Source organism: Cricetulus griseus, chromosome 2 (assembly GCF_003668045.3).
Source record: "Cricetulus griseus strain 17A/GY chromosome 2, alternate assembly CriGri-PICRH-1.0, whole genome shotgun sequence".
Lineage (NCBI taxonomy): Eukaryota > Metazoa > Chordata > Mammalia > Rodentia > Cricetidae > Cricetulus > Cricetulus griseus.
This window is the reverse complement of record NC_048595.1, coordinates 322,372,648-322,399,319: the sequence shown is the minus strand read 5'-3', so window position 1 is coordinate 322,399,319 and position 26,672 is coordinate 322,372,648. Positions and strand designations below refer to the sequence as shown.

The 26,672-nt window shown below is 40.0% G+C and overlaps 2 protein-coding genes across 8 annotated transcripts in view; one reads left to right on the top strand and one right to left on the bottom strand.

Moving 5' to 3' along the window:
• Nucleotides 1–20,836, bottom strand: part of Sgtb (small glutamine rich tetratricopeptide repeat containing beta) — a 35,723-nt gene extending 14,887 nt beyond the window's left edge. For 2 of the 7 annotated variants that reach the window (XM_027401559.2, XM_027401558.2), the window contains exons 1-5: nucleotides 20,621–20,836; nucleotides 19,402–19,521; nucleotides 12,630–12,733; nucleotides 8,850–8,919; nucleotides 5,549–5,648 (exon numbers count right to left, since the gene is read on the bottom strand). In XM_027401559.2, coding sequence (XP_027257360.1) covers nucleotides 5,549–5,648; nucleotides 8,850–8,919; nucleotides 12,630–12,733; nucleotides 19,402–19,501 — 374 coding nt within the window. In that variant the 5' untranslated portion in view covers nucleotides 19,502–19,521; nucleotides 20,621–20,836. Of the gene's footprint in view, nucleotides 1–5,548; nucleotides 5,649–8,849; nucleotides 8,920–12,629; nucleotides 12,734–19,401; nucleotides 19,522–20,117; nucleotides 20,305–20,596 lie in introns of those variants that run through there. The other 5 variants (XM_035440548.1, XM_027401557.2, XM_027401556.2 and 2 more) reach the window with 5 other exon arrangements.
• Nucleotides 20,837–20,953: 117 nt separating this feature from the next.
• Nucleotides 20,954–26,672, top strand: part of Nln (neurolysin) — a 109,255-nt gene continuing 103,536 nt past the window's right edge. The window contains exon 1 of the mRNA XM_027401562.2: nucleotides 20,954–21,188. Coding sequence (XP_027257363.1) covers nucleotides 21,148–21,188 — 41 coding nt within the window. The 5' untranslated portion in view covers nucleotides 20,954–21,147. The remainder of the gene's footprint in view (nucleotides 21,189–26,672) is intronic.

Here is a 26,672-nt window from a genome sequence, read left to right as displayed (position 1 = left end):
CAGTACTTTAACCTCTTTTTAAAACCTCAAAGGCATATGGAAAAAGGAGCATGACTGAAGGAGCATCACTGTCCTCCCATGCTGACAATGAGGAACAAAGCCAAGAGATCTGACTCAGGAGAGAATGTGGGAACAAAAGGTGACTGCATTTCAAACTGTGTGTGTGTGTGTGTGTGTGTGTGTGTGTGTGTGTGTGTGTGTGTGTGTGTGTGTATTATGTGCATGTTTGTGGGCACACACATGGCACAGGACATGCATGGTGTTCAGAGGACAACTTTTGGGAGTGGTTCTCTCCTTCTGCAGCAGGCATTGTGGGAACTGAACTCTGGTCATCAGGCTTGTTGGCAGCACCTTTATACAATGAGCCAGCTATGTGGACAGTCCTGTGCTTCAATCCTGACAGCATTAGGTCACAGGTGGTAAGCTAAGGTGAAAGTGGATTTGTACAGCTCAGAGGCCTGGAGAGAAAGCAAACCAGGATGCATCTGAGTCTTCTGTGTATGAAGCCAAACATGTCAACAATTGCACACATGACAATGTGTCTGTACTCTATTTTCACTGTCTGGTCATGGGGCAGGAATAGTGAACTTCAGTACAACAATGTAGGCACACAGGCCTGTTTGTAGATACCTGCCCTTTTCTTGCCTTTAGAATAAAAGCATGAATATCACTTGAGTTTTATTTTTATAGAAAATAAAGCAGAAAATGCATAGCTATTCTGCACATTTCTTCAACTATCCATAATTATGTTATAACAAAACCTATTCTTATAACTAAAAACAAGCTTTAAACCATTTGCTATATTTTTAGTTTTAGAAGGGATCATTTAGTTTATTTATAATTTCAAGTTTTTTTAAGACATTTTTATTTTTATATACATTGGTGTTTTGTCTGCAATGTATGTCTGAGGGTGCCAGATCCTCTGGAACTGGAGTTACAGACAGTTGTAAGTGGCATGTGGGTGGTGGGGATTGAACCTGGGTCCTCTGGAAGAGCAGCCACTGTTCTTAACCCTTGAGCCATCCCTCTAGCATGAGTTTGGTTTTGTTTTGGAGAAGTTTCACTATGTAACTCAGGCTGACATCAAGCCTGCTATGTGGCATAAGTGGCCTCACCCTGAAGACAGTCCTTGTCTCAGTCTCTGTATTGAGATTATAGGTGTGTGTCACTTGTGTTACACTGTTATTTATTTATTTAGAGACAAGATCTCACGCTGTATCCCTAGCTGTTCTGAAAGTTCCTATGTAGGCCAGGTCCCCCTGCTAAGCACAGAGCTCTGCCTGTCTCTACCTCCTGGGTGGTGGGATTAAAGGCATGTGTCATCATGCCTGGCACCTGTCTCGAAAAACAAAAACAAACAAACAAACAAAAGCAATATATTTTGAAAGAAATATTTGAAGTCTAGGTCTAGCTAGGTTCTTTATGTATATTACCACCCATAACAGGGTACTTGAAGTGGCTAGTATTATGTTTAATTTGCAACTAAAGAAACAGATTATTAGTCAGGTGGTGGGGGGTAAATGCCTTTAATCTCAGCACTTGGGAGGCAGAGACAGGCGGATCTCTGTGAGTTTGAGGCCAGCCTGGTCTACACAGAGAAAGCTGTCTCAAAAAAAAACACAAAAAAGAAAAGAAGGAAGGGAGGGAGGGAGGGAGGGAGGAAGGAAGGAAGGAAGGAAGGAAGGAAGGAAGGAAGGAAGGAAGGAAGGAAGGAAGAAACGTGAACACCGAGTGTTTTTAGACACAGAAGACACACTGTAAAGTCCCCACTGCAATCACTTGCTGCTTTATGGGAACAGTCGTTAATGTGGTAATCCAACTGCTTCAACATTACTGGAAATGTCTTACATTTCCTCAGTAGCTCTCTGTTTATCTGTGTGAGTTCCTGGGAAGGACACTGCTGCTGCTGCAGTGCATACAAGATACACCCCAATCTCTGCCCTTCGTGGTAATAAAGAATGCAAATCTGCATCTAGCATGAGGGAAACATGCTAAACCTATGCAAGTATTACATATGTGGTAAGTGCTAGATGCTCAAGAAAAAAAAAATAAAGTAAAAAACCCAGGCTTTCAAAAAAATTCTCATGGGCCAGAGAGATGACTCAGATCTTAAAGGCTAGGCTTCCAACCAAAAAGATAAAGAAGTACTCATGTCTTCTCTGTATCTGAAATGAGCCTAACTGTGAACAGTATCCTTCAAAGCCAAACTAGAAGGTCAAGACCAGAGTAGCACTTCTCAACAAAGTGAAGTTCATTCCAGTGCACTGGGTGGGTGGGGAGCATTTTAACCAGCATTAACCTGTGAAATTCGGTGTGGAGAAGAAGGTTCCTACCTGGGAGTCCGAGGCTCCATTTCTAAGCAGCAAGGTGGCTAAGAAAAATGGAGTGGCAGTTGGCCAGGTTACAGCAGCCTACAACCCAAAATCCCCAAAATTATCCTGAAGTTTTTTATTCAGCATTTGCGTTATGTAGGCAAATAAACCTTCCTAATTGTTTAATATTCAACAGCATGTCCTATGACTGAACTCCTCAGGGGAAAGAGACTATTTAAATTCAAAAGAGAAGTGTATTCATTAATTTCAGCTTAACAGTAATTAAAAGCAAGAATAGATATTACCAAAATCTCTAACCCAGTTATAGCAGACATACAATTATTAGTGAATTCTAATCTCATGAAAAATGAATTGTTTACTGAGGCTCACATTTTTCATATAAACAAGTATGTGGCTTACTGTACTCTATAATCAAGCAATTTTACAGTACAATATTTATATCTTGTCATAATGTCATGATACTCTGAAATTTATTTCCAAGGTTTCATCTACTAAATTAAATTAAAAAATTATGTATATTTATCTGGCTACAAGACTGCGATTCAAGTATCAAAAAGTAGCTTGGAAGAAGTCCTCTTCCTCAACTTATTTTTGGGTTTTCTGTTTTTCTGAGATAGACTTAGAATGATTCATTTGTTTTTTATGTGTCTGTAAAAAATAAAATGGAGGTCCCAGTATGGCTCATTCAGTTCTTTATGGATCCAACCCTTCCACAAATAACTGTAAATTAAAGATGAAAGCAGAAGTTTACACAACTACAAATTAAAAACAAAAGCAGACATTTACACAGCAGAATTTCTTCTCTTCCTCCTCCTTTTCTTTTTTCAGACAGGGTCACACTGTGAAGCCCCGGCTGGACTCAAATTTATGATAGTTTGGTCTCAGTCTTCCTGAATGCTGGGATTACAGTTGTGTACAAAAGTGTGCTCAAATTGTGTGCTCAAAAGTGACTTCATTACTACTTGGCCAAGAGGCTCACCAATCTTTTGTGCAAACAATGCTAGCCTTAAGCATTAAAACAAAACTGCTAAAGAAATGACATAAGCAATAATTCTACACATATATCTCCCTAAAATAATTTTGGTGGTTTTTAGACATAGGGTCTCAGTATGTATCTCTGGGATGGCCTGGAACTCATGTGGACCAGGATGACCTCCAACTCACAGAGTACTGATGTTCTGTTTGACTTTTTGTTTGTTGTTTTGCTTTGTCTCAGCAGATATGTATAGTGTTTGAAAATTAAAGTCAGAAAAATACCCAAAATGTACAACCCAAAGGCAAAATGGGCTTTTACAAGAAGCTATCATTTGGAGCCCCTGCCAATGAGGAATCTACAATAAAAGCAGTTTCCCACTTTCCCAGATCCTAGCACCAATGAACAATGCAAGTATGGCAGTAAGCACCCATAACCCCAACAATGAGTGGGTAGAGACAGGCCAATCTCGGACTAGCTGGCCAGCCAATGTAGCATAACCTATGAGTTTTAGATTCAGTGAGAGACACTCTCAAAACAGGGTAGAGGGCAATAGAGGAAGAAACCCAAAGTCAAGTCTGAGTTCCACTCATGAGTATGTGCGCATGAGCACACACACTGTAGTACTTTGAATGAAACTGGCTCCCAAAGGGAGTGGCACTACTAGGAGGTGTGGCCTTGTTGGAGGATGTGTGTCACTGTGGGGTGGGCTTTGAGGTCTCTTTTGCTCAAGCTTCCTCCAGTGTAATTTTTCAGTCAGCTCCCTGTTGCCTGCAAGATGTAGCACTCTCAGCTCCATCACGTCTGCCTGCATGCCACCATGGCTCCTGTCATGATGATAATGGACTGAACCTCTGAAATTATAAGCAAGCCACCCCAATTAAATGTTTCCTTTACAATAGTTATTGTGGTCATGGTGTCTCTTCATAGCAATAAAAACCAGAACACACATAGAATAAAAGTTAAGCATTAAAAAATGAGATGGCTCAGCACATAAGAGCAATTACTGTGCAACCGATGAACCTGAGTACAATCACTGGAACCACATGAGAAGGAGAAGACAAACTCCCAAACTGACCTTTGACCTCCACATTCAAGTATGTACCCTCACTCTCTCACACATATCCACATCATACATACACAATAATAATTTAAAACAATAAGAAAATTTAGAAGAACCCTAACCACACATAACCAACATTTTTAAAAAATGTCCTCCCTGACTAGTCAGTAAACATGAGATATAATAATTTATATGAAAACACTATTAAAATAGTGATAATCAATAACCAGGGAACCTAATGCTTATAAAGACCATGTCAAAAGTGGACATATTTATCCCTAGAGCAGGGAACAAAAGTTAGAACAATTTTTCAGTTAGTTTCAACTTTTTAAATGTTTGTAACTGGTAAACCAACCAAATGCATTTTTATGGATAGCTCTAAAGTCCAGAAAAAAAATATTAGAAACACAGATGTTCACTAAATCTACATGACACTGGAAAAAGTGGAAACAACCTTAGAGCCCACAGAGGACAAAACATTAAATAAGATACATTCAGCCGTGCGTTGGTGACAGCACTGGGGAGGCAGAGACAGGTGGATCTCTGTGAGTTTGAGGCCAGCCTGGTCTCCAGAGCTATTGCCAGGATAGGCTCCAAAGCTACACAGAGCAACCCTGTTGCAAAAAACCAAAAAAAAACCAAACAAACAAAAAGATCCATTATAGGCACTGGAAATACAAATAAGAATAAAAGGTAACAATGACTATTTAAATAATGCTTGTGAAGAAATTCAAAACCTTAGGATGTCAGTTAGGACATATGCCACAATTGGTAGAGAGCTTTCTGAAGTACGTACAAAGCCCTGTTCAATTTCCATCACCACATGAACTGAGTGAGGTAGATTTATCCCAGAACTCTGGAAGTTGAGGCAGGAGGACCAGTTTAAGGCTATCATCAGCTATACAGGAAGTTCTAGACTAATGTGAACTACATGAGACACAATTATTGCATGCTCAGTTAACAAGTAGAATCTAAAGTTGACTTCATTCCTATAAAACAAAATATTCTACAAGAATATTAAGATTGGTGGCCTCTGAATGAAGCTTGGGCTTTTTTTCCCCCTTCAGCTTATTTTTTCATACTTGCAAATTTTTCTAAACAAACATATTTGACGTCTGCCTTTCAGAGTTTTGCGTCCCCATGCTTCAGGTTGAACATGCTGACAGGGAGCTGCCTTACCTGTTACAATAATAAACCGCATTATTGGGGTCCAATTCTATGGCCTGTGTGTAACAATCCACTGCAGCAGTGTAATTTTCCTCTTTCATGTGGTTATTGCCTACAATCAGATCAAGGACAGGCACTCTAAGCACAGAGTATGGAAAAGGGTAGTCTCACAGACACATTTCAACCATAGAAACTATAATAACATGAAGGTCACACACCATGTTTTTCAGTCATACTGGGGTCCATTTTATCTCATCCCATAGAGCTACTGTTCTTAGTTTCACAGGGTTTGAATCATTTAGGCAATGTGGAGTCATGGAAATGAATGCTAGCATAGCTTACAAAATCCAGTTGGTGGGAGTAAAGGCAAGCATCATGACTATGTCACAGATATGTATTCTCTCCTTCATCTTCCTCACTTTGTTCCTCTTTAGAGCAGTCTATGTTCCTCCCTTCCTTCCTAGCCACCACCTCAAGCTAGACCCAGCCTTCCCCTTTTCCCTTCAAAACACACGCAGGCAGGCACACACACACATACACACCACCTCTGGGTGGCCATGCTAGGAAGACTTCTGAGAGTAAGCTGGTGAAACCAATTGTGCTAATATGTCTTCAGCAGATAATATCCTTTTTAAAGGGGATAGAATCATTTTAAGGAGATTGTAGGAGATTAATTTCTAGAGAGATAGGATTTCAAATGCCATGCTAGCCTACTAAGTACTGATTTTTCAGGAAGGGCAATTGCACATACAGTTGACAGTAATTTAACTAGTGAAATGAAGGATTTCCTGTGACTATCTCGCCACTGCATCACATGAAGGGGTTCAGGGCCCAGTGTGTTGGTAAGAACCACTGGTTAACACAGAAAATCCTACAACTGAGGTGAGGATGAAGGACACATGTCTCAGAGCATCTGTGATTGCCCAGTTTTCTGTTTGTGTTCATGTTCTCTCGATTAGCTGCTTAGTAGGAAAGGGGGGTGGGATGAGCCTGCAGACAGCAGGAGCTGAAAGAATAAAGGAAAGGTGAGTGGTTAAGCTTCCAAGGTAAGCAAAAGCTGCTGTACATGAGGATTTGAGTAACTGCTAATGGGGGAAAAATGGCTAATAATTGATTTGGCTGTAAAATCTTCAAGTGCTATAAACATAGTGAAAAAGCAACTCATATAAAGAATAGCTCAAGAAATTTGTTTTTAATAAATTCAGTTGAGGCAGTTTCCTCCAAAAGTCATTAATATAAAGAACTTCATCTTGTTTTGTGTTTGTTGTTGTTTGTTTATTTTTGAGACAGGATTTCTCTGTGTAGTCTTGGCTGTCCTAGAACCTGCTCTGTAGACCAGGCTGGCCTCAAATTCACAGAGATCTGCCTCTTAAGTGCTGGGATTAAAGCTATATGCCATCACTACCTGGCAAAAAAGTTTTTTAAAAAATCGAAGAGGGGACTGGAGAGATAGCTCAGAGGTTAAGGGCACTGGTTGCTCTTCTAGAGGTCCTGAGTTGAATTCCCAAAAACCAACCGCATGGTGGCTCACAACTATAGATAATGAGATCTGGTGCCCTCTTCTGTCATGCAGGTATACATGCAGGCAGAACACTGTATACATAATAAATAAATAAATCTTTTTAAAAAAATGTTAAAGAAATTTAAGAGGATAACAAACTTTTATGTATAAGAAAATAGTTAATTACATTAGCCTGGCTATATTTCCTTGTCAAAGACTTTCTTTCTCTTGGTTGATATTTTTGCTATTGCTGTTGGACTTTTTTGCATTGGGGTAGTATTTTATCATTAAAACTTTACTGGGTCCTTCCTATGAACTACCTTAAATGTGTTGGTGCTATAACATGCTATAATATATAGATATTACAAACACATTCAAGATATAGATATTACAAATGTATGCAAGAACTGTAACATAAGTTAAGGAGTAAAAACCTCCATCTATAAGACAGTCAATATGCAAACTCAGGACACAAAAGCAACATACACAACAGTAAAGCACTGGTATAGCATTTTATAGTTGTGTGAAAATTCTCCTACAAAATAGTCTCCTTCCACTTTCACAGCCCCAACAGGAGATGGCAGCCTCAAGCCCTTCCTGCTTCCTTCTGCTCTTCATAAGTACATGAAACATCTGAAAGCTATGCTCCAAGCGGGCACAGTGCCAGTCTGGAATGACCCTGTGCCTGACAATATACGTGATCATTTGTTTATACATAAGTAGCAAAATCTAGACAAAATGGCCATCATTTTGACTTGGGCTATAGCATGTCTGAAATATGACATGTCTCAGTGAAAACAAAGAACAGAAAGCTTTTGTTAAAGGTGAAAGCCAGTCTCTCCATCTGCTGTGTGGAGTCTCCTGATATACCCCCTTCTAATCCACATCCTCCTAACACTCATTACATCAAAACAAAACCAAACAAAAATCTCCACAGGGATTGCCATTCCCCAATGCTGCCATGCAGAGCACGTAGCATGGGGGACAAAAATAACATTTCAATTTGCCATGTACTGAACACTAACACCAGCACTAAACCAGCTGCCACAATAAAAAGGCAGTAGAGACTGCACAGCATCACTGAAGTGTTCACACAGTGCAAAACCCGAGTGGGGAAAAAACTTCCAATGAAGCAGCTCCAAATAGAAAGTATAACATGAAAAACCTATTTGTGTCTGGAATGCTAAAATACAAAAGCTTTGGGAAATACAACTCAAGTGGCAGTGAGTAATGGGTGCTACTTTTATTTTATGTGTAAATTATGAGATCATAGTATTTTAAGATTTCATGGCCTTCTGATAATACCATTTTTAGAGGAAACAAAATTGAAAACAGAGAATAGTCTACTTGTCCAAAGCACAGAACTTTATAATGCAATCCTAGAAAGACAAAAACATTGAGGAACAAGGATGTAATCAAATATACTAGTTAATAAACAAGACAAATGTCATATGTAAGCATGAATGGATTTCAGAAATCTTCTTAAAACATTAATTATGTGAAATTTAAAATTATACTTAAAACTAATTACCATTTTTTGATTAAAGATAAAGAAGAATGTGAGTCAAATAGCAAACGCCATTCCCAGTAAATAGCCCATAAGGTATTTGTTGGGTGAAGCTTACAAGAGATTGGCTAGTCTTGACTACCTTGGTATTGACATGGCGTTCTGCGGCACCAGACCTCTTACCCATCACATTCACATCTGCTCCACAAGTGCTACAGGGATTACGACAGTACAAACAACAATGCTATCAGCTCAGGGTTGCATCTCCAGAGTGGCAGAAAGCAACTTCTGCAGGCGGTATTTACCTTCATCTTTCAATTGATCAGCCTTTCCCACATCTTCAGGTACTGAGTTGGAAAGGGGCAGAATGTCATTCTGAAATGATACCAAAATTTGTTTCTTTTTAGCTACACAAAAAGTCACCAGAGAGCTATAAATAATAATAATAATTGCACACATTTTAGTAACTTGTCTGTAATTCCATTTCACTAAATGTAACACCCAAGTAAGTGTTAACAAGAAATGGGGAAAAGTCCTCTCATATAATTTTATTAGAAATATGATTTGTTGAACTTTTCTAGAAAATAGGTACCTGAGAACCAGCTGTTTTTCCAGTTCTGTGATTCAACCTCACAAATGCTAGACAAGAGCAAACCATTGAGCAGCACCACTAGCGTGCTGGTTTTTCTCCTTTCACTTTACTTAGGGTCTTTCACACTAAGATGCCTAGACCATCCTTGAACCTACTTGACAGCCCAGATGAGCATCATCCCTATGATTCTCCTGCCTTGGAGTTAGAATTACAGGTCCAGTTTTCTCACCCACCCCAAATGTTTTCCCATGACCAGAAATCCCATTCCACAAAATAAAGAATTGATATACAAAGAATAAGAACAGAAGTGGAAACTGCAAACAGAATGTTTATTATCCTAAGACATGTATTGTAATGCTGTTTATCAATAAAAATGGCATCTATAATGTGGTCATTTGAAGACATACAAAAATATGCACACACACAGAATCATACACAAAGACTGAGACAGTGTATGCCAAAAGTTAACAGTATTAATATTTGGAAATAAACATTTCAGTCTCTTTCTTATATGTCTCTGTATTGTCCAGTGTTTTAAACAATAGTCAAATAGTAAATAATAGGTAAGATGAACAACAGCATGAAATTCTGTACCAGCACCTACTACCATCCGTAAACCTCTTAAGCAAAAATTTAAACTCAAAGGTGCTTCTAAAAGTAAACTGAACATTAAAGCGTACTCTGAATGACAATGGAAACATTTGTATCTTTGCATTTATGAATGACCTTTTTAAAATCATATCATTTTTAACTTCACTCTAAAGTTAAAAATAATTCTACAATATTGAAAACAAAGAATAATTTGTAACTTCTATACCAATATACTATCCTTAAAATATAAGGTAATCCTTTGTCTGAACTAAAGTTTCAAGGAAAGTGACAAATTGAACATGAAAAAAATGTACTTTGCTAATTAGAAATACTCACAAGTGCAAAATCACTGACAAAGAATTTGACTTTTGTCTTAAAAACAAAACAAAGCCAGGCAGTGGTAGTGTATGCCTTTAGTCTCAGCACTCAGGAGGCAGAGGCAGGCAGATTTCTGTGAGTTTGAGGCCAGCCTAGTCTACAGAGTGAGTTCCAGGACAGCCTCAAAAGCTACAGAGAAACTCTGTCTCAAAAAATCAAAAACAAAACAAAACAAAACAAAACAAAAAACAAAAAAAACAGGCAGTGGTGATGCACGCCTTTAATCATGAGCACTCGGGAGGTAGGGGCAAGTGGATCTCTCAGTTTGAGGCCAGCCTGGTCTACATAGTGAGTTCCAGGATTGCCAGGGCTACACAGAGAAACCCTGTCTTAGAAAAACAAAACTAAATTAAACAAGCAAACAACAACAACAACAAACAAACAAACAACAGCTAAAAAAAACATCTAACAGGGCTGGAGAGATGGCTCAGTGGTTAAGAGCACAGGCTACTCTTCCAAAGGTCCTGAGTTCAATTCACACACACGGTGGCTCACAACCATCTATAAATGATATCTGGTACCCTCTTCTGGCATTCAGACATACATGGAGTCAGAGCACTTATACCTAAAAAGACACATAAATAAATAAAAATTTAAAACACCTAACAAAAAACCCCTTCTCTATAAAGCATAAAATATCAAATTAAAAAGACACAGAAACTAAGTGTGTCTCATGACACACTTATGAGCACTCATGAGTAGTCACTGCCTAACTACGATTCCAAGACTTAGTCCCTCTGGCTCTATATGCGTTTAGCATTTCACAACTTCCAGCAAACCTATGCAGTTTATTAATCTAAAAAAATAAATCATTTGGGTCAAAAAAATGGCCCAATGGAAAACTGATTATAATTTATTTTCTTTTCCAACTCCTTAACTTTTAAAATGAAATCACAGTTTTACACTGAAAATTAATTCTTTATACTCACTAACTACATCTGAACACTTTAAAATGTGTTGGCAGTTGTTATATATTTTAAATAAAGGGAACGAGTCCATTTTGTATATGTATAAACCAAACTAGGGGGCAGGAAGAAAAAAGCAGAATCCTAAAATTAAAATGACTAATACTATACTCAAGTACATTTGATGAGACAAACTCTTTAATCACAATGATGTCAATACTAATCATAATGGTGTAAATGCTGCTTCCACACACTTTTGACTTTCCCTGCTGTATAGTATTAACATGCTGAGTAGAAGCACAGGTGTAGACCATAGAGCCACAGGTGTAGATCTGGGTACTAAAGGATGATGCTACCACAAATAATATCCTGAAGATGTCAGTCTCCACCAATTCACATTTTAAAAGATTATACAACAAATCTCTCGAAACGTGGTGCTATCAGAGAGCTCACCTAAAGAGCTTTATTGAAGGAGAGTATAAAAGCCAACTTGATGTTCCTGGAAGACAGTAACCACGGTAATTAGTGGTGATACTTTCAGTATTGTCAGTGCAGACACTAGCTTGAGAGCAAGCAAATTCCAACTGCTGTCTGATAAACAGCCCTTGGAAAACTGAGCATAAAAGATCTGCTTTTAGGCATGATCATATTTGGCAACTAAAACAGAGTGTCTCAGGAAGCCACAAACCTCAGACACATGAAAACGACAAACAGCTCATCTTAAAGTGAAGATAAAAGAAAGAGCAGAGATGCGCAACTCCTCACATATTGTCCTACAAGTTCATTTACTTGGCGAGTTAACCTGTACCTACCTGCATTATTCTCTTCTACGTCTAAAACAACCAAATTCCATCTTCACTGCAAACACTCCAAGAATCTCTTGCCAATATGTTCTAGAAACAGAGTGTGGGGAACGCAGCTAAATGTACTGTCAGAAACATCCACTCGAAGCTGAAGCTAACACCTCCTGTGCCAGCATCACTCCCAAACTCCTCATCATGCAAGCTCCAGTACAACACTAGAAACAACAGTGCCCAAAGTGGGTGCTGGGAACACAACCCTGGTCTTCTGAACCAGCAGTATGTGCTCTTAACTGCTGAGCAATCTCTCCAGCACCCTTGATATTGGAACTTTAAAAATAAGCTATGAAAGACTTCAAGGTAGGCAAGGCGAGACTGTGAGACTAGCTGCTAATATGAACATCTGAAGCACATTAAGTGAGGTATATTTTAGTTCCTAAATAATATCCAGGAAGAAGCTGATTATTTGTAGACCTATCCCCTCAACTATTAAGAGTGCAAGACAAGATGGGCAATGGTGGTGCATGCCTTCCTTCAATCCTAGCACTCAGGAAGCAGAGGCAGGCACATCTCTGAGTTCAAGGCCAACCTGGTCTACAGAGTGAGTTCCAGAACATCCAGGGCTACATAGAGAAAGCCTGTCTCAAAAACAGAAAAGAGAGAGAGATAGAGAGAGAGAGAGAGAGAGAGAGAGAGAGAGAAAAGAAAGAAGGAAGGAAGGAAGGAAGGAAGGAAGGAAGAAAAAAGAAATCCCCAAATAAAACTGGATCATACTTGCATCAAATACTATTGAGAAGAAGAAAAAAAATGCCAACATACCTTACAGACGGTGTTTGTGAACATTTCTGTCAAAGGCTGTGAAACTGCTAGATGTGTATCTTCTGAACTGATCTTAAAAACTGTCTCCAAGCACTGAATTGCAACTTGAAATAAAATAAGGGCAGGAAGATTAGCAACTTTAAAAAGGAAACTTCGGTTTTCCCTTACAGAACTATAATCTATGGTAAATCAGGGTTTATGGTCAAAGAACAGGAGGAGAACTAATTGGTCCAGCTGCGTAGAGATTTCTATTTATAGACAAGCTATCAGAGGAAGACAGTGGTCTCTTATTTCTCACTAAACAGTAAGTGTTAATTAGAATATAATTTCTGAACATACATAGTACATCATATTCTTGATGAAGGATACCAGAAAGAAGAGCATGTCATTAACATCTTACATTCAAATACTAATACCTAACTAAGCACCAAGGCATCAAACAAACTTAAAATGTTATACATATTTTATATATGAAGAACAAGATTTGCAACTCGATGAGAATTAGTAAGAGAAGCATAATACCTGGCCCAAAGCAGGCACTAAATATTAATCCTGGCATAGTATAATAAAAATAGGTCTGTTTTAGAATATTCATTCATGTATGCAAATTTACTATGTGCCTACTATGTGTAAAGTTCTGATCCTAGGTGCTAGAGGAACAGCAATAAACATAACAGGAAAAACAAATCACTGTCCATATTATAAAGCAAAATATACAGCATACTAAATGATGAAAGTTGCCTCATCTATTTTTGGTGGAGGACAAAATAACTGGTTGGTACAGCAAGGGTACAAGGTACAGACTGAGGCAAAGACACGAAGAGAGATTATGTAAGAATCAAAGACTTAACAGATCACAAGGCAGCTTCAATGACATTTTTAAAAAGTGGGACTGTGAAACTGGCAAATGGAGGGCTTTCAAGGATTTCATGAAGGAAAATAGCTGTCTGTGTTTAGAACTAAAAGGCTGGTAGAAATGCTGAGAATGGCCTGGAGAAAGAAATAGGAAACCAGGTGGGCTCCCACTCAAATGACATACGTAACTGAGCAGCCCAAGGCAGAAGCTGTGAAGAGACATATCTCGTCCTTTCTGCAAGGACCCTTTGAGGAGACAAGACTGGCTCTTATCCTGATTGTGCTCCAGCTGGAAAAGAAACTAAGCATGTGGCCAAAATAACCACTGCCCTTCTAACACTCCTGAATAGGTTCATGCACATTTTACGAGACTTTTAAAAGCTACTCTATGTTTTAATTGTGGTTGAGAAAAGTGTCTCTATTGTAAAATAAATACTATTACTTTCAGCAACCACAGAAAAATTCTCCTTAGAAAGGGACCTGAATAAAGCACCAAGTTCTACACAGTAAAAAGTAAAAGTATCTTTTAGGGAGAAAATAATCTATTTACCTAAGTCTAAACTTTCTTCCTTCCCTTTCTGTGTTTTGATATTTTGACCTCCTCAGTAGCTAGAACTACAAGCAGATGGCTTTCTCCTTTTCTATTTCTCCCAAGCAGATAAAGCTGCATGTAAAATGCAGGAGTGCAAATACATTTGTTTTTGGTGTCATAACACATACAATAATAAAAACTTATGCATATGTATTTGTTTACCCTTGTACCCTCCATCCTTCATCAGATTGTCATTCTTTACTGTACCATGTACTTTGTAGGGTTCTATTACTGGAAAGACTGCTCTATGTCATATGCCATGGCATGCATGTATCTCGTGTTGGACTGTCTCCTTGAGGACAAGGCCTATTATCTTACTCATCTTTGACTTTAACAAAGTCTGGCAAGTAGTAGATGGTCAACAAATGGAATCTGTTGGCTTCTTTGTCTGCAGTACATATCATACTTTAAGTTTCAAGGAAATTTAAAATTATCAGATCTATGGCAGAGAGCATTTCTCCTGCCCATCACCTGGCTACCAAAACCAAAACAGCAAAACACAAACATAAATTCCCAAACACAAAAATAGATCAAGAGAACAAAAACAAGATGCTAACTACAAACCAGGCCATGGAACTACAGAGCTAAACAGACAGGATAGATTCGCTACAGAAACAGTCTATGGGGAGGGGTTGATGAATTCTGCCCAGTAGACTTAGGAACCAAGATAAAGACCAGATAAATACAAACCTAGGATTATGGAATTCAATTCAACAAATACAAATGGGGCACCTATCACATGTTAGCCCCCTTTCTAGATACTTTCTATACCAGTGATTCATACAGAATAGAACCTTAACCTCTTGGAGCAGAAGATGAGAAGAGGACTATAAATAAGAAACAAGGGTAAGGAGGACGGGGAGGAAGGGAGATGAGCAGGGACACAGATTTAACTTAGAGTTCAGGGCAGGCCTCCTTGAAAAAGAAATCTGACAGACTCCAAAGGGATGGAAGTGTTATCATTACAGCAGGTACAGATGATGGGAGGCTATTCCAGGCCAAGGAAACAGACAGAGCAAAAGCCTTTAGGCACAAGGATCTGAGGCCTCCCCAGTAAGGAAGCTAATTTGGCTGAAACCAAATGAAAAACAGTAGGTGGACAATATGTCCAAATTCTATAGATTCTTTATACAGTGACTAAGGAACATAGGAGTTCTGGCAAGATTCTACATATTGAATAACAGAATCTGCCAGTCTTAAAAGATGGATGAGTTTGGGTAGTCCAAGGAGCCAGGAGTGGCAAAGAAAGACCAGTTAGGGGTTATCACAGTAGAAAAAGAAATAAGCAGGCAGCTTCAACCAGGGGAGATTCCAGTGGATATGGTTAGCCTCAATTTTTTGTTTGTTTGTTTTTTGAGACAGGGTTTCTCTGTGGCTTTGGAGGCTGTCCTGGGACTAGCTCTTGTAGATCAGGCTGGTGTAGCCTCAAATTTTATTTTATGGTTTTGTTTGGTTGATTTTTGCAGTACTGGGGACAGCAGGGCACACCAGGCAAGCACTCTGTGACTGAACTATATTCCCTAATCCCTGACTCAAGATGCATTTTGGATGCATAGACTTTTAGTTCTGGTGTGGTGGTGCACACCTTTAATTCCAGTACTCAGGATGTAGAAGCAGGTAGATTTTTGAGTTTGAAGCCAACCTAGTCCATAGAGAGATTTCTGGCCAGAGACACACAATGGGATCTTAAGAAAGAAGGGACAGACTGATTTCTGAAGGCACAGACAAGAAGATCTATGAGTATGAGAAGAGTATGAGAAAAAGAAGACCCTAGAATGATGCACAAGTTTTTAGCCCAAGCAAAGGGAACACTGGATCTGCTCTCCCTGAGAGAGGGAAGTTGTGGATAGAACAGATTTTAGGTGGGAGGACTGTGAGTTCAGTTTTGGCAATGTTAATTTTGAGATGCCTACTAGACTTGCAAGTAGAGATGAGGTAGGAAGCTGGATATAGAAGCCTAGGTTTAGAAGAAAGTTCTGGACTGGGGTTACAGTTCTAAGAACTTTCAGCATATAAATTTGGGGGTACCCCAGACAAATAAGTAAATATTCTCACCAAAGAAAGGAGTGAAGATAGTGATTAAAAAAAATCAGTCAACTATAGGCATGATAGTTCAGGAAAAAGGGAATCAGCAATGGCGAGAAGGAGCAAGAAAGGAAATGAGGTGATAACCAAGGGATTATGAGATGTTCTAGAAGATAAGTAAAATACATGAGAATGGGATGAAGGAAAGAATTAGTAAGTCAGATAAAGAATAAAAACTGTTTAACTAAACACAGAATCACTAATGCCCTTAATGAAAGTAGAATGGATGGAGACAAAGGATTAAAATTCTGAAAATTAAGAAATAGAAGAATTGGAGAAAGCAAGTATAGACAACTCTTCCAAACAGTTTTGTTACAAAGGAAGACAAAAAAAAAAAAAAATCAGATAAGGGGGACTGGGTACAATGACAAGAATATCCACATTAAAGTATTATTTTTATTTTATGTGTATGGGTGTTTTGACTGTATGTATATGTTAGTGCATCACATTTGCACTTGGTGCCACCAGAGGTCAGAAGAATGCACTGGATTCCCTGGAGCTAATGACAGTTGTGAGCCACCATGTAGGTGCTTGGGATTGAACTCAGATCTTCTGGAAATACAGCCAGTGTTCTAAATCATTGAGCCAACTACCCCCCCAGAATTATTTGTGTGTGTGTGTGTGTGTGTGTGTGTGTGTGTGTGTGTGTGTGTGTGTGTACCAACTGTGAAAGGAATGCCCTCAGAGACCAGAAGAGGGCTTCACATCCCCCTGAAGCAGCTAGGGCTATTGGTGGGAGTGAACCACTCAACATGGACTGCGAACCTAACTCAAGTCCTTTAGAAGAACAGCAAGCACTCTTAACCACTGAGCTATCTCTCCAGCTTTATTCATTTTTCTTTTTATCAGTTTTTTTATGAAAGAAGAACAAGTGGTAAATTTATGATTAGGTAAAAATGATCTATTGGAGTGAAAATTTGATGATGTAGACAAATCCTGGCTGGTGAGACAGGATGGGACAAATGTGCCAGTAGAGAGATGTCTCTGAGAAGAGAATGTAGTTAATCCACAAATGGTAATAGGCTGGCAGATAGGCTCCATTAATTTATAGTCAAATGGATAAGGACACTGAGTAGATAGAAAATTAAAATTAAAGTTTTTGTTTTTCAAGACAGGAGAAGTAGTACAAGAAAATATCACAATGATCCACCACAGGATTTAAGACAAGTAAGAAAGAGGTGGGGAAAGTATAGGAGCAACAGATTGGAGGGGTAGAGGGGTTGTTCAAGTAATTGTTGGGATATGGATACTAGAGGGAGTATGCTAGAAACACAGGCAGTAGAAGTCAGAAAGTAAAATGTTTAAGATAGAGATTGCTGGTGGAATACAATTTGAAAATGATACTGTCTAGGAAAGGGGTTCTGTGTCTCATCACCTGACACTTTAGATCAGATAGTTCCTTATTATCAAGGCTTGTATAGGGCAGTGTTGAGTGTTTAACATCATCTATGGCTTCTACCCATGAGTTGCCAGTAAGACCAGCCTCCCCAAAGGTTGTAACACTCAAAAATGCCTCCAGACTTTGCAGAATGACCCTAAGTTCAGAAACACAACCTAGTATATAACCAAGTGGTTGAGATCAGGGGAGGAGAAAAGTGCAAGGAGCCAGTGGAAGAGAACTGCAAGAATCATCCTGGAGTTTATCAGGATTGGAAAGAGCAAAGATGGGAGTGGGCCTTGCAAGAACGACAGTATGCTGAAGCAACAACAATCAAAAGTGAAGCAGATGTCAGAGACGACAACAATTAGGAGGAGTGCATGACATAATCTGGTAACAAACCTCAAGGCTGATGAAACACAGCTCCACAACAGCGGTAAATCTGGTGCTAGAACAACGGAGCCTTTCCTCTAAGGCATTTTTAAATGTCTAGAAGGTGGGCAGACACCTCCACATGATTTCATGTTCAATTAAATTAGACTCACAGAGTCAAAAATAGGGGTCAGTCACAAACAATTGGCACCATTTCTGACTCCATATATAACAAACAGCTGAAGGCACATATTTTTGGCTGAATGCCATTCTAAAAATAGGGCATAGCATCTTGGTTTTTAAAATACTCTCGATTTTCTTTCTGCTTCATAAAAACACCATACTGCCTTAGATTAGAAAAGAAGTATCATTTATTATGTGATTGACTTCCTCTGTTCCCATAGAGAAATCACAACCAAGACTTTCTTTGATAGCCAAGCTACCTTCATCTTCACATAGTCTGGCCATCAGGGAGGACAAAAAGACCTTAATATTAAACAGGCTAATTTGCAATGTCCTCCCTCTGTGCCTCACCTACTCCTCTCATTGCCACCTGGAAAGACATCATCTCACCGGACAATTTACAACAAATGCCCAACTTTGATTTGCACCTACTTAAAGCATATCTACAAAGAAAGTGCACAGAATTAATAGATGAGGCCCCTCTATAGGAGAAGCAACTTGAAGATGGGAAATTCAAACTGTACTGCTATTTATTAAGCTCTCCCGAAGTGTGCTGTCATTGCAACAATTAAGTCTCTGGACCACACATAGGCTTACTGAACTTTTACAAGCCCATCGGCTTGCATCATTCTACCTTCTTATAGCTATACTAAATTAAAATTTTATAATACATAAACATGAAGCACAAAGATGGTATCAAGGAAATACATGGTGCTTCTCCAGTCCCGCTCAGTTTTACAGATTACTGAATCCGAGATTTAAAGCTCACATAAAACAAGGGCAAAATCCTCTCATTTCCCAAAGTAGCATTTGCTGGAGCTCAGTCATGGCATAATTACTTAGATTTTTTTTTTTTTTTTACATAGTGCTATAGCAATGACTAAGGAATTTTCAAGTGTTCTTCTGAATGAGATCCTCTCCTTATTAGAGAAATGAAGAAAAAAATCTTTAAAGTATAGACTGGGATTTAAACCTCAGCTTTGTTGCATAGTAACTGTTCTGTTGCTTAAAATTATCTGATCTCATTTCCTTATCTGTTAAGTGGGAACAATGGTAACTTCGCTCCCTTGAAGAGAAATTTCCCTAGAATATGAATGATATACTTCTGACAGTAATTTTTCAGTAAATAAACAACAGTCCTATTTTTTAATTAGCTAAAACAAGTCTCAGGAAATGGAAATAACACATCTAGTTAAACCTCTCAACAAAATATTATGACTTTGTTATTAAAAACCATAAGCTTGGGATTGTAGCTATTTTAATCTTTCTCTATAATTACGACATGAACACAAAGAACAGATGCCTACCTTCCAAACTCTCTTGTTCATCCGAAGTATATGCATCCATCTGACTTTGTTCCCGCAAGAAACGAATAACTGCATAAACCAGAGGCTTGACCGATGACATTTTAGAAGCTTAAATACCTCCTGGATGAAAAAAGAAGAAAATATTAATGATCATACACTATGTTAAAAGCAATAAAAATAAAAATATTCATTACCCTGATCTCTTCTCTCTTTAAAGCATCAAGAAAGCACAAGTTGTAACAGTAATGTATTCCACACGTTCATTCAAACCCAGCACTATTAAACTATGTTAAAGCCTGCCTCAGGGAAAAAAAAAAAAAAAAAAAAAAACATGTTTTCAAATCATGTGTAACAAAGCTTAGAACTCACCCTGTTTTAACAATGCATAAGATACAGACACAAGAAAGTGTAGGAGTATAGACACGAAGAATCACCTTTGAAAGGCCTCACTTTTAATTGAGGAGATTTAGTATACTGCTGACTCAGAAGGCGAGCCACAATGACCATCTTCCTTTATTTCAAGAGGGTTGTTTTTTTTAATGTATTAATAATTTACACTCCACTACTTTTGTAGGTTGAGAGTTACTTGCTGACGACAAGGCTCTGTGGAAAGGTTGTTCAACCATTGAGTACTATTGTTAATAAACAGCGTTTCTATATAATCAACACACTGCTCAGAAATCACCGTCTAAACCGACGGGTAACTACAAACCGACCTTCCCTGCCTGCAGTAGCTGTGCTCTCGTGGACAAGCTGGAAGCTCCTGGCCGCGTTCATTCACATGGAATACTATGCATCCAAACAGTGGCGCTGGGCCAGGCGGCATTAATGGCTTATTTCCACTAAATCGTATCAGCAATCTGCTACCCGGGATCCCTAATTCACAGCCAGGGTGTGGTACTGGCCGCTAGGATGTTTATTGGCTTTGTACTTCTTTTAAAGCCGAGCCCAGTCTTTAGGCCAGAGTGATTATTACACATACTGACTAAGGCCCAGGGGGCAGAAGGGGCGAACAGAATGGGGGGTTGGGGGGAGCTGTCCAACCTCCTCCAAGTTTCCCCTCCTACATCTCCAATCACATCCTCCTCCCACTCCATGGTTCCCTCCCCGCTGTACCCCGGCTTTGCCTCAGCCCAGACCGGGTTTGCAAGGGGTGCGCGGTGCAGGCCTCCATCTGGGGCTGCGGGAGACGCACCCTTTCCAGATAGAAGCCCCTTACCAGGCAAGAGGACACGGAGACGACGGCTGCGGGTCCGGGGGCGTCGGGAAGTGGGTCCGCCTGCCCCCGCGGTCCTCGGGGCTTGAGCGGCGCTCTGGATCGCAGAGCTGGTCGTGTCTCCCAAACTTCCCTAGCTCGCACGCCGCCGCCGCCGCCCCCTCAGACCACCCGGCTGCTCCCTTAGGCTCTCGGACGCTGGGTCTAGCTGGATCCGCCCCTGGGGCGGAGCAGGGCACGGAGTGGGTGGGGGCGGGACAGGGAGAGGGGCGGGACGAGGGTGGGGCAGGGAGGAGCCGGCCCGGGGGCGGAGCGGATGCGGGGCGGCCGAGGGGGCGGGGCTGCGGGCGCAGGCTTGGGGCTGCAGCACGTGGGAGGGCGCTGGCAGAGCTGGCCGCTACGTTCTTGAGCTCCGGTCTCCGCGGCTAGGCCCACTCTCGGCTCCCGGGCCCGTGAACTCCACCGCCCGCCTCCCGCACTCACAGGCCGGAGGACCACGCGCCCGCTGCTGCCGGCCTCCCGGCGTGCCCATGATCACCCTGTGCCTTTCGGCTGTGCGAGGCCTCCACAGGTAACTCCAGTGGGTGGGTTAACCTTGACCGTGGGCAGGGTGGGGTCGTCTGTCAGCGAGTGCCAAGGGGCCTGATGCAGCCCTATTGCACCCCTGCGATGCACCTGGGACTGTCCTTTCCCTCTGCCTGCTTGGTGGGTCCCGTAGGGACACCTGGCACAGCAACCTTTCGCTCCTGGCTTCCCTCAGGAGGCCATCCTTTCCCCTTTGTTTGGGATTGCTTCAGCGGCAGTCTGTGAGAATGGTGGTTCACACACCCAACCCAAAATAAAAACCAATAGACAGGCCGACGTTCCCTTCAGAATTGCAGACCTGATATAGAAAGTGCCGCAGCTGGGGACTCGGGAATAAAGCATTTTCATATGCACCTCATGCACATGTTAGCGTTCCGGGCGATTAATATACACACCTGGGACCGTTTTGATTTTGATACTTATTTCCGTCCTTGCTTTCTAACTCTATTTTTATTTTCTTCCTTCTCATAAAACATTCGGCCTCTTACCCTGGCAAATTGACTTGGCTCAGAATTGTTGCTTGGACACGGTTTGGGGCAGCCTAGGCTGCCGCTTCGAATTGCTTCCTAGCGCTGCTCTAACCACACCCCTCTCTGCTACGGACTAGTAGCAAAATGGTGAGAGAATTAAATTCTTCCCACGGCTTTCAGAACACAATGCCTCCACTTCCTCCGTTGCCAAATCTGCCCTACACTGCAATTTCAAGTGAGACTTCTGCAGGGAAAAAGGAACTTTGTGGTTTTTGTAGATGTGCACAAAACTACTTTGAACCATCAACCATTTCTGCTTTTCCTAGTTTTCTGTTGTGCTTTGCCACTCATCTGCATGGATCTTTGTGTTCCTTAGTCCTCGCTGTCATTGTGCACCCAGGGGACAATAGTGATTCTGAAGAGTTCTTGTAGTGACTGGGACTATTATTTGGGCTGCATTTGTTGTTGTTTTTCTGGTCTCCTGGAAGGAAGAAGAGAATAAATTTCCATTATAAGGCAACTAGCACTCTTCTCTAACTTTTTTAATATCGGAATGCCTTTACCTTTCAAAAATTGCTGAAAACCTAAGAACATTAGTTTTGTTTCTGTCGATTCTATCTGCCCATAGTTAGCCATATAAAATTAAAACTGGGACAGTTTTAAGGATTAATGTGTTTATCAAATAGTAATAAATACATTACATGCATATTTTTCCATTTATCTGTCAGTGGACGATGAAGTGACAATCAAAATAGCTTGATTCCCACATAAACCTCTACATTTAATCAGTTTCTTTGTTTTATTTTTATTTAAGAAGGAAATTCTAACATCATGTTCATATGTAATTGAAAGGAGAATATTTTAATAGCTTCCTGTGGTAACCATGGGCAAATATCACACCAAAGTTGGATAGATGGTGGTTTTTAAAGGGTAGGGTGTAGAGTGGAATGGGGAGTGTGTACACTGTGTTCTTCTTACTGTACTACATTGAAATCCACTTGGTGTATCTTACATTCTGAATGGAGAATGTACTCTGCCTAATTTTGTAATATCAATCACAGTTCATTTGGAAATTGGTGACTTAGTTATGTAGTTCTGATTTTGACATATTTTGTTATATACTATCAAATGATCTTCCTCAATGTTGTTATCCATGTTATTAAAAGTCTTCAATGTTCACTGCAGTGAAATTCTGGTTTTCATTTGAAAGGTGGAATTTTATTAGTGATATATATTCTCATATTTTTTCCTTGAAGTGACAAGTTTCCTTTTGTTACTTTTCTGGGGATCTTTATTTATTTTACTTTTTGAGACAGGGTCTTGCTCTGTAAAGCCTGTGCTGGCCCTGAATTTATGATCCTCTTGTCTCAGCCTCCCAGTTGCTGAGATGACAAGCATGAGCCACCTCACACACCTGCTGTACTCTGTCGAATATTTTAAGTCAGAGCAACCTGGAATTTTTATTTGTTTTAAGTGCAGGCAATTGGACCCAGAGCCTCGCACTAACCAGGCAAGTAGAATAACAGCCAGAGTTGTTACACAGAGAAAACCTGTCTTGAAAAACCAAAAATAAATAAATAAATGTAGTATTATAATTAAATATAGTAACACATTTCTGTAATCTGAGATTGGAGACTGGGACAATAGGATCAAGAGCTGAAGGCCAGCCAGCCCAGGGTACATGATAAGACCTAGTTGCAAAACATTTTAGTTAAAAAAAAAAAAAAAAAACTAAAGAGTATTCCATGAAAAGAAAGGGAGAAAAAAAAAAGATATTTTGACACACAAGTCACTCACATACACAAATGCTTTGATTTGAGCAACTAGTTTCTCTAAAATACCATTATACTCAGGTGTTCAGAAGTATTGTATGTGTGCACTGCCATATGTACACACTGAAGGGTTGAGACTTTAAAAAGTATTTGTGTGCAGAGTTCTCCTATGTCCCAGAAGTCACTCCTAAATAACCACACAGAGATTTATTATTAATTATAAATGCTGGGCTGATAGCTTGTCTCCGCCAGCTCTTACAACTTAAATTAACCCATTTCTATTAATCTGTGTGCTGCCCAAGGCTCATTTACCTCATCTGTGAACTTCTCATGTTGCTTCTACATCTAGCTGGAACGCCTCAGACTCTGCCCTTCTTCCCAGCATTCTCTCTACTCTGAAAATCTTGCCTAGCTATCTGCCAATCCTCTTTTTATTAACAATGATAGCAACACATTTTCACAGTGTACAGAAAGATTACAGCAAATATTTAGTACCTCAGCAAGAATATCCTGCAGTGCAACTACGATTCTTCTTAACATGAGTGGCCTTGGATTTGTCTACCAGTGGTAATGATAGTTTTTGAGTTTAAAAATGGCAAGAGATTATTCACCATTGCTTTTTGTTATCACTGAAAATATCTGTATGCCAAAATCAATGTGCTTCAGTATTTGGAAGATTTTCTTTTTCAGTAGATTTTTTTATTTAAATTAGAAACGATCTTGTTTTACATATTAATCCCAGTTCCCTCTCCCTCCCACCCTCCCACACCCCCAATTAACCCTCTATCCCAACTCCTTTCTGCTCCCCAGGGAAGGTAAGGCCTTCCATTTGGGGGAATCATCAAAGTCTGTCGCATCATTTGGAGCAGGGCCCAGGCCCTCCCCTTTGTGTCTAGGCTGAGAGAGTATCCCTCTATTGGAATAGACTGTCCAGGCCTCCTAACTGACACCCAAGTTCAGGGGTCCTGAGTCGGTCCTATGCTGGTTTCCCAGCTATCAATCTGGGGTCCATGAGCTCCCCCTTGTTCAGGTCAGCTGTTTCTGTGGGTTTCCCCAGCCTGGTCTTGACCCCTTTGTTCGTCACTCCTCCTTCTCTGCAACTGGATTCCAGGAGTTTGTCTCAGTGCTTAGCTGTGGGTGTCTGCTTCTGCTTCCATCAGCTTCTGGATGAAGGTTCTAGGCTGGCATATAAGGTAGTCATCAATCTCATTATCGGAGAAGAACATTTAAGGTAGCCTTTCGACTATTGCTTAGATTGATAGTTGGGGTCATCCTTGTAGATCTCTGGACATTTCCCTATTGCCAGATTTCTCTTTAAACCTATAATGGCTCCCTCTGTTTATGGTATCTCTTTTCTTGCTCTCCTCTATTCTTCCCCCAATTCAATCTTCCTGCTCCCTCATGTCCTCCTCCCCACTTCTCTTTCTCCTAACTCTCCCGCCCCTATGCTCCCAATTTGCTCAGGAGATCTTGTCCCTTTCCCCTTCTCTGGGGGACCATGTATGTCTCTCAGGGTCATCCTTGTTTCCTAGCTTCTCTGGTGGTGTGGATTGTAGGATGGTAATCCTTTGCTCTATGTCTAATATTCGAAGATTCTTAACCTCATACTCTACCTGGCCTGGTCTCAGGGTCCATTCTACAACCCTGTGACCTTAACTCTAAATGTAGAGAATTGCTGCTTGTGTATTGTATCCAGATTCTTCATTCATTCATGGAAATAAATAAATTGTTAAATTGTTAGAAGCTAGTGGTGGTGCATGTATGGTGGTGCATGGCTATTATCTCAGCATGTAATAGACTGAGTCAGGAAGATTGTGAGTTCAAGGCTATCTTGGGTCTCAAAGTGAGATCCTGCTTCAAAAGAAGAGGCAGGGGACAGGAGAGACTATCAGTAATCTACTATATCAACTCTTTTGTTGAAGACATAATAGCAGTTGGTCACTGGTAGTTGGAATAAGAATGACCCCCAATAGGCTCATATATTTGAATGCTTAGTTATCATGGAATGACACTATTTGAGAAGGATTAGGAGGTGTGACTTTGTTGGAGTGGGCCTTGAAGTTTCAAAACCCCGTGTCATGTCTAGTCTCTCTCTCTCTCTCTCTCTCTCTCTCTCTCTCTCTCTCTCTCTCTCTCTCTCTCTCTCTCTCTCCCCTCCCATTCTCCTTCCCTTCCTTCCTCTCCCCATCTCTACTTGGGGATCCAGGTAGCTCTCAGCACCACACCTATCTGCCACCATGCTGTCTGTTATGATAATAATGAACTAAGTCTCTGGAACTGAGGAAATTAAGTGCTTTCTAAGAGTTGCCTTGGTCATGGTGCCCATGGGGGGTTGGGGGTACAGGTGGAGGGGAACAGGTGGATCTCCAGAGATCCATGGCCAGCCAGTCTAGCTGAATTGGTGGGCTTCAGGTTCACTGAGAAACCCTGTCTCAAAAACTAGGATGTAGAGCAACGAGAAAGGTGTCCAACATTGGCTTCTGGCCTCCATAAGCAAACTCATGTACATACAAATATATATATACCTTTATATACCAAAAAAATAAGTTATAACAAACCATCAAAATACACAAATGTGGTTTCTCTATACTTTTACCAACACCTCAGCATTTAAGTATTTTTTATCCTTACCAGTGTGAAAAATGAAAAGTTCTCATTATAATTTATATTTCCTTATTTTTTGTGATTCATTAGGTGAATATAATTTCTTAACAAATTCAGGACGGTGGTATAGAAACAGACAAGGTAATTTGTTTTCTGGTATAAAAAGATCTTTTGAAAAAAATCTTTGAAAGTCAAAATACAGTTATTCATAAATTCAATAATTTTTTACATGTCTGATTGTAGTTAAATAAAGTTGAGATTGTACCCCTAAGTCTTAACACATAATAACCTCCACAATTTTCAGACAATAGTGCCAGGAAAAAAATTGTTCAATAAAGAAAGGATTTGAAGGTACAAATATCAAGAAGCTAAACTAAGTTTATTTGTCAAAAATATAGATAAAAAGAAGTTACAAATGGGATTTTGTTGTGATATTTTTTCACTGCTGACTTTGGTCAAAAAATCCTGTTACTTTTTCAAAGTTAAATATAATCTTTTGGTTGAGACACAGTGCAGAACTTCTGTGAGAAGAAACACCTATACTAAAGATGTGAAGAGCCAAGGAAATGAATATGTATCTTGTGAGGATTTACATGCCAAGGTGTGTGCTGCAAAGGGCATGAC